This window comes from Anas acuta, chromosome 15, assembly GCF_963932015.1.
Source record: "Anas acuta chromosome 15, bAnaAcu1.1, whole genome shotgun sequence".
In the NCBI taxonomy this organism is placed as follows: Eukaryota; Metazoa; Chordata; class Aves; order Anseriformes; family Anatidae; genus Anas; species Anas acuta.
In genome coordinates, this window is record NC_088993.1 from 5342400 (window position 1) to 5356917 (window position 14518).

General features: G+C 48.9%; 1 protein-coding gene across 2 annotated transcripts in view; it reads right to left on the minus strand.

The window, feature by feature from the left end:
- Positions 1-128: 128 nt before the first annotated feature.
- LOC137864788 (uncharacterized) overlaps positions 129-14518 on the minus strand; it is a 22406-nt gene continuing 8016 nt past the window's right edge. The window contains exons 2-5 of one of the 2 annotated variants that reach the window (XM_068699279.1): positions 8803-8851; positions 6207-6297; positions 3429-3479; positions 129-2303 (exon numbers count right to left, since the gene is read on the minus strand). In XM_068699279.1, coding sequence (XP_068555380.1) covers positions 3440-3479; positions 6207-6297; positions 8803-8851 — 180 coding nt within the window. In that variant the 3' untranslated portion in view covers positions 129-2303; positions 3429-3439. The remainder of the gene's footprint in view (positions 2304-3428; positions 3480-6206; positions 6298-8802; positions 8852-14518) is intronic. The other variant, XM_068699278.1, reaches the window with a different exon arrangement.

Genomic DNA, 14518 nt, shown 5'->3' on the forward strand with positions numbered 1-14518 from the left:
GTTGTGCTGGCCAGGTGGAAGTGGTTGAGATGCCACCAGGCACGTGGAGCAGTGAGAGGGTGTGGGGAGCTGAAGCGAAGAGACGGGCAATGAGGCTCGGGTTCCTGATTAAAGCAGGCAGGAGGCGCTAGGAGCTCAGTGTTTATTGGTTTTGTTCTGCTCACTCACGGTCTGCACGAGGAATGAGCTGACTGCCGCATGCAGACACGCACATGTTGCTGGAGGCTGCCCTGGGAGACCTCCAGGCCACCCCGAAGCAATGCCAGCTCGGCACAGCGCAGCCCTACCCGATCCCCCAGGCTGCTGCCGCCGCGCTGTGCACCAGGCTCCAGCTGCGCCTGTGCAAACGTGGGAGGTGCGAGGTCCTGGGCTGCGCCCCAGCCCACGGGGAGCTGAGCCTGGCCACGTCTCCGCAGGACACCCACCACCTTCTGTGGAGGAGCTGCTGTGCTCTGAGCCTGTGCAGGGAGCTGCACTGCCCGGCCGCCTGCTCTGCTGCCACAGCCTGAGCTCCCCCCCGCAGGTACCAGGACCTTTCCTTTCCATTGCTACTCTACGCTGCCGGCCACTGCGATACCTCTCGCCTAGCGCGTGCTGCCTCTAAGGCTACTGCTGCAAGCAAGTCTAACATGCACTGCCCTCCTGAATCCAGAGACCTCACCGCTTCCAGCAAAGCACTTGTGGAGCAACTGGCCCGTCCCTTGCAGGCTGAGAGGTGTCAGGCATTTACTGCTTGGGTGAGGGGGGTGCGCACCCACTGGGGGGCGATTCCAAATCCTCAGGCAGAATTTTGTAGTGCCCAGCCAGAGGGTGCTCCCCAGCCCCAGAATCAGACGTCAAGGCCTGGGAAGACTGCAGGGGAGCTGGGGCAGAGCTCCAGGAGCTGCAGCCATCCCCTGCAGGCTGTGTGTGCCACCAGGGGAGGGACAGCACCAAACAGGGTGACCCTGCCTGGAGGGACAGCACCAGAGGCAGGGTGACCCTGACAGCTGTTGTCTGCTTGGAGGCTGTTTTCAGCACCTGTACGCTGCTCGCCTGCATCCACTCCAGATGAAATCCTGAGGAAACCCTCACTATTTATCTTCTTCAGCTTTCTTCCTTCCCTCATTGCTGGCTGGAACACTACAAATTTACAAACTGAGAGATCTGCAGAGAGGTTTTTGTTGTTGTTCTTTGTTTGTTTGTTTGTTTTCCTTTTCTTGGCAGACCAAATTCATCAGCACCGTGCTTCCCACGTGTTCTCACTGGTACATGTCACAGTGATGGCTAAGGAGCAGTTAGCAAATAAGTTCCTTTGTGTGCCTGTCTGCCAGCCCAGTAGTATGATATTTGGGGATAGTCTTCCCATTGCCAAAAAAAAAGGACTGAAAAAGCCGGTGGATGGGGTATAGCAGGTTACACATGATGGCTCAGCACCCAGAATGTTCCCACCACATCTATTTAACCTTTTTCCACACTGAGCTTCTGCCACTGCCTCCCAGTGTCACTGGTCACATCCAGCTCCTCTGACTTCCCAGCGCTGCCAAGCAGGAGGGGGCTTTGAAAGGGAAAACACTCCAAAGAGGTGCTCCAGTGCTCAGCCCCAATGCTCTCTGCCTCCTCTCTCAGTTTACAGATACTGAACCAAAGTAGCAGGCAACAGCTTTGGTCTGGCCGCCCCGATGGTAGGAAGCACTGCCAGCCCCTGGTGTCACCAGTGCGAACCCCATATCTGCTCAGCCAGAAGGGTCACGCCAGGCAGCTGCCAGCTGTCAGTGCCAGCAGTTCTCAGGTTGGGGGATAGCTTCGCATTCTGCCAAGTGCCTGAAGCAGGCACTTACTGCAGTGGTGTGCTCAAAAACTGGCCAGGCCAAGTCATCTGGTGTTTCTTGAGATTCTGCCTTCTGTTTTTAGGCATTGGCTTTTTCTCTCAGTGTCAAGTGGTGCTTACAAGGCCCACCAGCTGTGTGGAAAAGTGTGGCTGCTGAGAGGAGCAGGGAAGGGCTTGCTGTGGAGCAGCAGTCTCCAACCATCAAATTTCAGATTAAGTTAAGACTGCAGCTGCACAAACAAGATGGGGTGTTTATTCTCAAGAAACAACAAATGTACCTGACCTGACCTCGGCACAGGGAAAGCTTTTTGCCCTACCCACAGCAGAACTGCAATGCTAAGTGTTCCTCCTCCCCTCACCCAGGTACTCCTATAAAGATGCCCTAATCCCATCCCACCCCACCAAACCCCTTGGTTCACTCCAGGTCTCCTCCAGGAGGGCTGCGATGCCACTAAGTTCTGCAAGCTGCCACCACACGCCATGGAAGCTGGAGCTGTTGAGGAACAGAAGGAAAGGTAATGAGGCTGGGCTGAAGGTGGTACCCAAAGAAACAAAGTGCAGGAGTGGGAAGTGCACAGAGACTGGGAGGAGGAGGAGGAGGAGCAGGAGTAAGTGCTGTCAGGCCATAGCCTGGTAGGAAGGCAAACCCAGCCATGCTGGTGCTCACTGCACCAGAGGAGGACCTTCTTTTCCAGGCAGTGGACTCTGCTTTCTCCTCTCCCTTCCCTTTTTCCCAGTTTTGTCCACAAGCAGCAGACTGCCAGGATCCCTACAAGGGTGGAGGAAGGGCAGTCCTTTTTTGTACTAGACCCAGAGCACATGCAGAAAAGGCACACGTCAGTTGCAAGTCTAAGTGGGAAATGTGATGAAGCCAGGGCACAATTTAGATACCTAAACACAGGAGTTTGGCTCTGCTGGGGATGCCACAAGGCATCTGAAATTACTAGAAAGTCTGACAGACGTAACTTGGGTCTTACAGAAAACCTGACCCTTGTGGAGTGGCAGCAGGAGGCCAGGGAGATCCCAGGGGCAACTGCACTGGTACTGAACAGTACTGGTGTGCACCTAAATTGCCCTCCAGGAGCAAGCATCCAACACAGGGCTAGTTTCACTTCAAGGCAGATGGCAATAATGAGGATAGAGACAAAGAACATTTCTGGATTTCTGTTCGCCTTGACAAACACAGGAGCTTTCACCATCTCTTAGCCCCTTGCTGGGCCCTGGGTGGGAGTTTGCTGTGCACCAGGTAAATGTAACTGCAGCCATTTCAAGCGCTCGAGCAGCGGGTTCAAAGGGCTCTGTGAAGTCCAGGCACAGAGGCAGTAACGTGCAGGCCAGGAGAAAGCGATGGGACCCCAAGCCTTACTTCTGGTGTAACAGGAAGCACAGCCTGAGGTCAGGATATCAGACCAGCCCTTGTGACCTGCAGTGTGCCTCAGGGGACCCCTTGGAGTTGGGCAGTGTGGAAAAAAGGCAGCAGAGGCAGTAGGGAGGGGAGATGGCCTCTCTCAGTGGGGATTGGCAGCACAGCCACACCAAATGATCGCAGCAGATGGGTGTCACCGGGCCCTTTAGCTGATGGAGCTATATAAAACAGGCAGTGAGTGAGGACACTTACCAGCAACTGCTCTAAGTACTGTCGTTCTCAGGCTGGATGGCTGTTTCAGGCCTGCAAGGAAAGAACACAACAAAAACATGCAGGCAGTCAGCGAGGCGAATACAAATGCATCTTGAACAAGAGAAGAAATAAAACAGTGGCATCACCTTTGCAGGGGAGGACACTTTATTAGGGTAGAGTGGTGATCCACAGCCCAGTGCTTGCAGGTAAGCACTGCTGATGTTGCTCATGGCCTGAGGACACAGCTCAGAGCAAGAACCCTGGGGAGAGCAAAGCGGGAGGCTGCCTGCAGCAGCCACTTGCTCAGCATCACTGCTCAGGGCACCATCAAAGCCTGGGGATGCTCAGGCTGGATTGGGGTGAAGCTCCCATCGATACTGCCGTATGGAGGAAGGGAAGGGGAGAGAGGAAAATCAGCTCAACCTGGCAGCTCTTTGCCAATCCAGCTGCAGAACTCTGTACGCTGACAGCTCCAGCCTGAACTCTCATCTTCATTGCACTGGTGTAAAACCCAAATGAATTCAATGTCCCAAGCTGGACTTTACACTGGGATGAATTAAGACCAGGGCTAAGCTGTGACAGAGTACAGATGAGCAAACCAGCAGCCACAGTAGATCAGATTGTCAAAGGCCCTTCCAGCATGCAGGGGCCCGGTGCCCATTCTTGAAGAGCATTTCAGCTATGAAAAGCTGAGACTGTTTGTCCAGGGAGTGCTTGAAAGTTTGCTCCTACTTCAAAGTGAGGTCAAAACACACTCTTAACCCTTGACTCTGGGAAGCATGAGTAGTTCTTGCTTTCAACTACAAGCAACCTGGCAGAAAGGGATGTCTCCTTCCCTGCTCTTTAGCTCCTGGAAGATGGGCTCTGGGAATCTACTGCCCCTTCTGCTGCGTGTTCAAGGCAAGAAGGGGAAGCTGCCTGAAGGCCTGCCCACTCCTGGGCACTGGCTGAGGGTCTCCACAACGGAGCCCCTGCGGCCAGACCCTTGCTCCATGTTGAGGCTCAGCACTGTGCCCAGGACACAGCTTTGCCCACAGCAGAGCTCTGGGGAGCAGGTCACACCGAGCTGCCCCCACCACAACGTGGCAGGTCGTGGCTCACACTGCTGACCGGGGTCCCACACCTACCACCCTCTTCCCACTTTCCTCTGAACTGACATAGCACCGGTGCAGCTGCTGAGGAAAGGGCTGTAATTATAAACCAGCAGATACTTTGCGTGCCCGAAGAAGGTTACTTCAGCTGTCAAGATAACCTGATGCTTAGGGACTCCGTGTCAGCTCTAAATTGCCATGACAGGATCTGGCATGACTTACCTCACAGAGACAAAGCAAGGTTAAGCTGTGTCACTACAGACACATACTGTGCACACAACACATACTGTATATGACATCATATATGGTATACAGGTAATGCTTCACAAATATCCCTCTGTGGGAATACCTAACAATAAATGTGCATGTGTAAACTACTTTCAGCTGCATTTAGTTTGTGAAACCCATACAAATTAATGCATGCTAAAGCAGGTAGAAGTGAGCAGAGAATGCTCTAGTTGAATACATACACGTTATCTACATGTATATACGCACATACATTCACCTATACACCGTGCGTTACAGCAGCCAGAGAGCACTACTGCGGTGTGTTGCAGCATGAAACCAAGCTCCCCCAAGCTGCAGGTTATAGAAATGTTCTCTGAGTGCATAAGCATCGACCACTGAAACAGAGAAGAAAAAATCCCAAGCAGGTGCTTTTTAGTGGCTATACAACATAAAAAGATAGTCACAGATAGTCACACTGTGTTTGTTTGTTTGTCTGTTTGTTTTTCAGAAACCCTATATCCCTTTGCTCTCCTTTTTCCTGAAGTGGCTGGGAAACTAGACAGACAGTTGCCTGGCTGTTAAGAGCCAACATGGAGTTTCCACAGCTGTAATTTCTTCCTTTCCTGTCAATTAGGTGATGGTAAACTTTGGACTGAGCCCACAGCTGTTCAGCTCTAGTCTATCAGCATGGGTGGTTTTTAGAGAAGAGCCTGCAGCACAGGGGCTCTGCAACAGTAGAGCCCTTTCCTCTTTGTCTCAGAAGCACGACTCCCACTGTCTTTGCACAGATAGCTCAGACAAAGCACGACCACCATTACAGTTGCAGTCTATCCGGTGTCGTCCCCAGGGTCTCACTTGGCAGGGCCGTTGCAGCCCACCAGGACGCTGACTCTGGGCTCCATCAAGGGCCCAGCTGCCACCCAGAGACAACACCCTGGGAAAGACCCCTCCATTCCCACTGAGGTTCCCAAGACAAGGTCCTGTCCTGCTCCCCAGACACACACACAGTGAATGATGGAGGCCACACGGGGCCTTTGCTGACACGTCAGCCGGTTTGGGCCACCCATGGAAAACTCCCTTCACTGGCCCATGCCAAGGAAGAAAAAGATACTACCTCCTCCTCACCTCTTCTCCTCCCACATGGCCAGAGTTCCTGCCCCACATTAAACGAGAAGCATCTCAGGACTTTTTTGTGTCCCTCCACGTTCCCCATCTCCACAACTTCACCCTTTCCTAGCCCACTCCTGCAGCTGCTCTTGCCTCCTGCAGCAGCACCCGCTGCCCTGGGACCACCACAAACCTCCCCCACGGAGCCACCAACAGTTGTCCTCTCACCCCAAAACCCATAAAGGACACGGCTGAGCTTAGCAGAGAGTCCAGAAGAGCAAGGAAAGAAAGGAAGGAGATGACAAGGACAACTACAGCCAAAACAAGGGTGCTCATGGAGAACTGTCTTTACCGGTGACCCTCACGGTATCTCCTGGAAGCAGTCGGGCGCTGTCTTCTCCTCATATAGAGATCTGTGTCTACCGTCTCCTGAACCGCTTGCTCTGGAAGCAGGACAAAGAAAGATAGACCTCTGTTGATAAGCTGCTTCCAGTTTTCAGCAGGCCCTGGGGGCCAGGGGATTGTCTGGCAATAGCTGCTGGTGGGGATTAGGCACTGTGAGAGGTTAGGAATGGCACCCCGAGTGCTGAATCTCATATGTAAAAGTTGTGAAAGCTATGCTGGAGCCCTCTGTCCTTGGTTGAAAATGCCTTTATTGTCTCAAGCTTGATTATACTTTTTTTTTATTATTTTTTTATTTTATTTTATTTTTCAGTTTGGTGCCTCTTTTTGAGTGGTATGTTTGGAAACCCAGCACATCGTCCTCATGAAGATCACAACCACTGCACAGTGCAGGAGACAAGTGCTAATGCACTCTCCAAGAACAAGGAGGGGCTTCTGAAACCAGGACTGCACCTGGCCCCACACAGCCAGCACAAGGGAGTCACTGGTGTCTAACACGATCGCTGCCCTTTTGTGTTGATAGCAGCAGTGGTCTCCGAATGGCCTAGCTCTTGGCCTACCTTCTCCTCCATGCTGCATACGCTCATGAGTGCAGCATGCCCTCTTTAGGAACCTGAAGCCATCCTTCCTGCTTTCCTAAGAAGCACTTCACCTGCTGTATTTCTCACATGGGTTCAGACAGCACAGAAGAGCACAAACCAAAATGGCCAGAAATGACTCCCTCTTTGGAGAGCTGCCATCAGCTCGTTGCTTTTTCTGGCCCTTCCTTGCCAGTTGGTGAACTGAAAATCTGTGCCTGTGCTTGTGTTCACACACATTTCACCACTGTGAAGTGGTATACATGCTTCTTATGTTAAATGTGTATGTGTGTGTGCCTTTAGCATAAGTATGTGTATAAAGAAAGTGTGGTTTCCAAACACAAATCTGTAGTGTTTACATAATGAGGAAGGAAGTGGGTGAAGTGGATTTATCTGTGTGTGATAAAACAGAGGAAACTAAAATTATGAGGGCTTCCTTCCCTTCGGCACACACAATACTAAATTGCTGTGGAGCTGGTCAAATCATTCATCATATGGCCTAGCAGATCAGAGAGCTGTTTTTCAGTAAGCTTTTGGTGAGTGGATCCTTGGGATTCAAAGATCCTCTATAGGTGCTGCAAACCAAGGCAAACACTTGCAAGGATGTTTGCAAGTCTAAGTCTAGGTCTAAGTATTTAACCTTACAGAGGTATTTAAGCACTTGCACCAGCAATGCTCTTAATCACAAGTGACTGTGTCTATCTAGAGCACACCCCTGTAGATGTGATGCCAAGTGCAGGGGGCCTGTGGGAGTCACTTCTGTTTTCCCACAAAATGCTAAGAGGGAACAACCACACCTGGGGGAAGGTAAGGGAGAAAAAAGTAGATTTGGAGGTGGAAAAGTTTAAATATTTTCCCTGTAAGACCAGAATCTGCACTAAGATTATCTTGTTACTAATAAATGTTTGTCTTTTGGCAACAGAAGATTTCTTGTAAAACAAAATATGGGTTTAATTACTTCATTTTGTTCAAAAATACTTGCTGCAATTGTGGACATAAGCAACAAACCAAAGCTTCCAAAAGCTGCCACCAAAGCAGGTCTCAACTATGTTTTGTTGAGGGCTGTTTTGAAACCCACTGATTGCAGAAGGGCTGGGATAAGCACGAGCCCCCCTCAGCTCTCATCCTGGCAAAACCCACCTCCATCTGACCAGCTCTGCCCACTGAAGACTCAAATTCTGGTCTCATTGCCTTCACATGAAGGAAGAGTCAGTTTGTAAGGGGAGAAGATAAAATTTGGTTTTGAAATCCATAACGTGTTTGCAAATAAGGCTGAGAGGAAAAAGCTTAGGGAAGATCTTCAGAGCCAGGTCTCCTTGGGCAGGCAGAGCTGGGCATTGGGTTGCTGCTGGGTGGGTGCTGGTGGTGTGGCTGCAGCCCCTGATGGGTGGGTGGATGGTTGGAGGAGACCAATGGGAGGAAAAGGAAGGCACGACTGAAAAATACCCAGACCCTCACTGCCATCTGCTTTCTGAGGAGTCCTTGGCTGTGGTGGGTCAGGGCTAGGACCATGCTCTCCAGAGCATGCCAGCTGCACTGCCACGCTTCCTTGCAGACTATCTGCTACGCCAGTGGGACAGCGAGCAGCTTTTACTCACAGATCCCATTTTTAGGAGCCTGTAGGCATAACCACAGTGTTCAGGAAAACAGTCTTTTGGTCTGCAAACCCCTCATGAAACCAATGCCCCGGGACAGCCCTTTGTTTGATTTCCCTGTAGGTTTGCTTTCCTTCAAAAACTAGCTGCAGGAAAATGCCCACTTGCTTAGCAGGCAATGCACAGCACTCACAGCTGGGCTCTGGGTGCTAACTAGGAAGAAATCTGAATAGTTGGGAGTGCAGATATTCATGCATGAGATGGCAAAGCCACGAGTGTTTTCGCCATCACTCCTGGCTGAAGTGGCAAAAGCAAATAACTGCATGGGAGAAGGATTTCTCTGGCCATAATCTCAGAGTCTGGCCCAACTCACCAATCTCTTCCACAATATTCTCAGTGCTTCCAGGAGGAGTGGTTTTCTCCTGTTCAGAAACAAAACAAAACAAACAAGAAAGAGTAACAACCTCAGGTGGGTGCCCCCTTGACTTGTCCCTTTTCTCTGAAAGAAGGTTACTAAGCACTGGGGCTTTTCCTGGTCATCACTATGATTAACACCACAAATATCATGAAGACACAGCCAGAACCCTCCTGCTCTCAACAGCAGAATCTGCTGCCTTTGGCCACTCCACCCGGCAAAGTTCTCGCCATCCCATCCACTGCAAGTCCTTCACTTATGCTGCTACACAACCACCCCAAGAGCTAAGTCATTCTCTCTCTCTCTCTCTCTTTTTTTCTTTTTTTTTTTTTTTTTTTTTTCTTAAAAAAAGAAACATTCCGATAACTGCAGATTGGTATTGCTTGCTCCAGAGTTTGGGAAAAAGAGCAAAAACAGCCACTGTCCATCCTTCTAAAAGACACCACTAATGTGACTGACGTGCACACAGAGAAACAACAAAGAATAAAGCTGCTCCCAAACCTGCAAACATTCTTGAAGACATGATGACTGATACATTTAGAGTAACTAAACATTAGAGACGTCTGTATATAAAGGATTTAAACCCTAACGATACACAGCCATTTGCACTGTAGCCCTGTCAGATGATGCTTCCCTGCAGCTGCACCCATCAGAGCTGCCGGCAGATATGTGGAGGTCTTCAGGAGCTGGATTTCACCTCCTGCACTGAAAAAACATACCCTTGCTGCTGAGGCGAAATGAGAATCCCCTCCCTCTGCTAACCAATGCCTGCAGTGTTAACACGGCTTCCCCATTTCCAGCTGAATGGTGCATGCAAATACCCCAGTGCATTGGATAGTGTCCTCTAAGCTATTAAATTCAGAAAACATAGCACATATAGAAAAAAGTGAATTGGGATAGAATGGGGTGAAATGACATTATGGGTTTCTTTAATGGGTCACAGAGTTTCTCAGTGGAAATATTGACTACTTTGATCCCCAGGTGCTGGACTATTTGATCCTTTGATGTTTGGGATAACAAAGGAAATAATTCTACTGAAATCATGAAGTGGCATCTGGTTTTTAAGTACTAAGAAAAATATTTAGAGAGAAACAGTAAATAAAAGAAGCATCAAATAAAGAACCCATTTTTTACAGTCATAAGGAGAAAAGAACAAAGTTCTATTTTGATTTAATTCAAATGTAATATATCCGTTTTGATCCTGTGCACAACTATATCTGCTGCTATTTTTTGTGCCCCCTGCTGTCGATAGCTTCTCACTGTGACTCCTCTCTCATTACACTGTTTGCAGTGCCTGCTGCCATCCCCTGCTCATCACAGGATCAAGCTCAGAAAGCCTCAGTGCTTGGGTACACAGAAGATGAAAGCAGCGCAGTAACCATAGTTAAAGCAATCTCCAAATACCTTCTGGGCTCTTTACCATACCTTGCATGTTCTGTACTCATCCTGCCTGTGCCATAAGCCTGTAAATGAACGTGATTAAAGGAAGAGAGCTGTGTCAGACATACAAGAGGCTGGGAGTCAGTTTGCAGGTCTGCTGGCTGAAGCCAGCCAACTCCCCTTGCTTTGCTCACTGCAAGTAGCACCGACTGGTGCAGACAGTCCTGCAGCCTATCAACAAACCCCACGCTGGAGCTATGAACCAGAAACCAGGGACACAAGTGACTTGTGAGCTCTCACACTAGTATTTAATATTAAGGATGTGTTAGATTGTTTTCCTAGCCCTCGGATTATGCTGGATCAGCTGCAAGTCCAGCAGCCTGTGTGCTGATGCTGTTACCAGCAGGTTTGCATTTCGAGTCAGCTCATAGACAGGGCTTTCCTGCAAGCAGACACCCTTCAGGGTCACTCTTCATATGACTGTGAAATAAACCTCTGAGCTCAGCTCCTAGTAATCCACTTCTTTTGTCTCCAGGCACAGCTGTGGCTTACTAAATTTCCTTGCATGGGAGCTGGCTCATGTTCCTTACTCAAATGGCAAGCCCAGGCAGCTGATCAGGACCTGAGCCGAGAAAACTTGTTCAACGTGCAGACCTCCCTGAAAGATGGATTTACTGCTATTTGGGCTCTTTGTTGAGCACTGTCTGCCCTCCAGAGGTCTCTCTGTATTTTGTTACCCATCCTTTAGCAGCCCAGGGCTACCAACAACCCCAAAAGACCATCTGAGCAACCAATGAAAAGGTTGGCTCACCTGAACTTCTCTACTGCCCTCCAGCATACAAAACCTGATGTTCTCTCAGCAGGTGCTGAGCTGTGGGATGGAACAACCAAACAAAGGAATGGAAAAATACAGAACAGATGGGAAAAACATACCTCCCATCTCCCCCAGACTGCACTTTCAGAGGCCTTCCTGTTGGCAAAGGTGCGCCGTGACATTAACTTGACCCCTCTGGTTTAAAGACTGTCAATGACTCCTGCTGTTGGTTGGGATATCTGAACAGGTCACACTGGCAGGGTCCTGCATTCCTGCGGGGCCCTGACTGTAACTCGATGCTGTGCTGGCCAGGCAGGCCATATTCCGCAGAAACCTGCTTTTGGGAGCAGGAGCCCAAGGCCACTGGCTGCTGCGCTGAGGCCATTTGGAGAGCTCAGGCTGTGGCAGCATGTGGAGGGGACACTGGGACAAAGACAGGTTCAAACCAGAGATGACAGCTTTCAAGAGATGTGTGTTTTCCAGCTGGCTCCACTAATGCAACCAAGTGCTGCCCACTGACACAGCTGCACAGAAAAAACAGGGGCACCACTCAGCAGGAGAGCGCGCTGTGTGAGGGCAGGACTCACGCAAAAGCATCCAGGAGGAGCAGACCGAAGGGTCTGATGTGCTGGTGGCATTGAACTCAAAACTGCCAGCTCCCCTGGGTACAGTTTATAGGAGAACTACAGCAACACCTGCTGCCAAACAGTTACACACAGGATTAACACTTCCTTCACACCTTGTAGGGTTTAACAAACTACATGTAGATGTCATGTCTTACAGCTATCCCAGCTCTCACAGAAGTGCTTTCTAAATCCAAAAGGTGTCTGATGAGGAGCAGACATGGAAATAGCTTCAGGCCAGCCAAGGAACGGAAGGAATCACCCACAGATGTGCCACTGGACATAGCCAAAGCGCTGTGGTGATTTTGCTCCATCCTTCCTCAGAATTCCTACAAGAAACCAAATGACTGCACCTTAGCGCACTGCCAGTCAGCCGAGCCAAGGCCTATGCTGGTTTCAAATCAAAATGGCTTAGGACAGTTTGAGAGTGATTTAAACTAGCACACAGATCATCTTCAGACTTGCTGTGGACTAAAAGGATAGCTTCTGCAGCTCTGTTGAGGAATTTTAAGTTTCACCACTTTTGGGCAATTCCCCTCAATGAGTTTCTTCCTGGTCACTTCTCACAGTTCCCCTGTTGCCACTCTGGACTTGCCCTGCTCTCCCCACCCTGCAGGTCTTCTGGATTTAGCAACCCTCTGTCCAGTCATCCACTACTGAGATGGCCTTCAACACTCTTTGTTCAGCCTGGGGAAGTTCACTTAGCTACTCTTTACCTTCTCCATTCAACCCTGCTGTCCCACAACTCCTCAAATTTATCTCGACTCCTCTCTTCCATCCCTAACGAAACCATTACTGACAGTCCACAAATACACAGACCCTGTTCCATAAACTTTGGTCCTATCTAGCTTTCTAACCCAAAATACTTCAAATCCTCCTCAGTCACATGCCCAGTTACATTTCATACTCATCTGCTTTTCCAGTTTGCTGACCTACTCTATTCCTCTATTCCTCTAGTCCTCTCTGTACTCACACTGCCATCAAGTCTTTTCTTTCAGTTCCTGCTAGAACTGGACTAGTAGAAAATCACCTTCTCTACTTTTGAATTGGCTCCTGTCAGCTCTGAACAAAATCAAAAATATTTTTTGATTTCCACCTACTTCATTTCTATCAATGCTTTATCTTGGTGTCTCCGCCAAGGCCTCATCTCTTGGATGTCTGTATCACCTTTGTCAAACTCAATGTGCCATAGGCATACTGTGTTTTTTCTTAGAAAGACCTTTCATCATTTTCTTTCTGTCTTAGTCACCTTAGACTGCCTCTACTGCCTCAGAGTATTAATTGGCACCTCTCCTCTCTGCACCTGCACACAAGCTTTTATTTTTCCTCGTCATTCACCTTCCTCATACGATGGCTGTAGAGTTAAAAGGCTTAGGCGAGCCATTATTTTTTCTCCTCTTGCAGCCACATACTGCTCTTTCCTTACAGCTTTCTTAAGGATGGGCGAATTGGCTTTGTTGTCAGAAGGCAGGCTGCGGTTGTGTTTCCCAGGAGCACGGTGTACTCTCCAACCTACCTCCAACGCGTTTAAAGGCTTTGCAGGTGGCCCTTGAGCAACCTGTGAGCCTTATGCTTGGCAGTGTCCCCAGGTGGCTCCTCAGAGTTCATCTGAAGAATGTGCTATTCTCTTTGCCAACCTGGTCTTGAGGGCTGCCTCAAAGTGCTCTGCCAAATAACACCTACAATGAGATTTACCCAAGCTGAAGCAGATAAGTGGAGAACAGAACCCAGAACTGCTAAGCCCTGACCATTGAGCCCTGAGACTTTCTACTCACCAAAGACCAGGAATCTGAAAATAGTCCAGTACTAATTACTATTACCTTACCATTAGCTCCCAAATCCAGAAAAGTTAGTCCCACTGATCCGTCTCAAGCAAGTAGTATCTTTGACCCACTGGAAGAAGGAACCCATTAACCTGTCTAGGACATTACTTTTAGGCTTATAGCGATTCCTCAGAGGGTTCGGCCTAGCTTGGTTCCGCATCTTGCTGTAGGCCTGTGTACTCTGTCAGAGCCCTCTGTAATGCAGCAGCATTTCTCACAAAGCCCTTCAGCTGTCCCAGAGCTGAAGACTGATATACGATCAACTGTAAATCTGTCACTACAAATGCTCATACCATTGCTCATTACTGAGGTTTGGATAGCTAGCAGCCATGCTGAATTCCCTTCTGATGACCAGGAGATCTTGAAACCTGGTTTATCAGAAGTGAGGCAGACTGGAACAAATGCCTCTCTTGGTGTGTCTGCAGGTTCACCTTACATGTTTTCTAGCACTGAGGAAGCTCATCCTTTTGGGCAGGACTGCAAAGGCTAAATGATCGGTACACCTGCCATGCCCTGCCTCCATTCTACCTACGAAATAGTTTACTTATCAATTATTCCAATTTCTGAGGGAAAGTAGATATTGAAAAGTCTTTTTCAGTCCAAATCCAAGACATTACATACACAAGATAACAGGATTATATATATATATACACATGTATATATATAAAGACATGCAGGACATCTATTCATGATTCTGGCTTCTTGCAACCAGGGATGGAAATATTTAAGAGCTTGTCATGGCCCCAACTTCTATGAATGTACTTAGTTCTTTAAAAACAATAAATACATTTTATTTCGACGTCATTCTTTGCCAGAAATTCACAATTAAACTATGTGCTTTGTGAGTGTGGCTCTTTGCTTTAAATCTGATGCCTGTTAGTTTTGCTGGCTATCCCTCATTCTTGCAGGCACTGCCATTCTCAGCTCACCTTTCTCTGCATCCTTCAAGCTTTACAGCCTTTGCCATATTCTCTTTATCTGCCTTTCTCCCAGACACATTTGAAATTTAGATTCATGCTTTCTGAATTTAAATT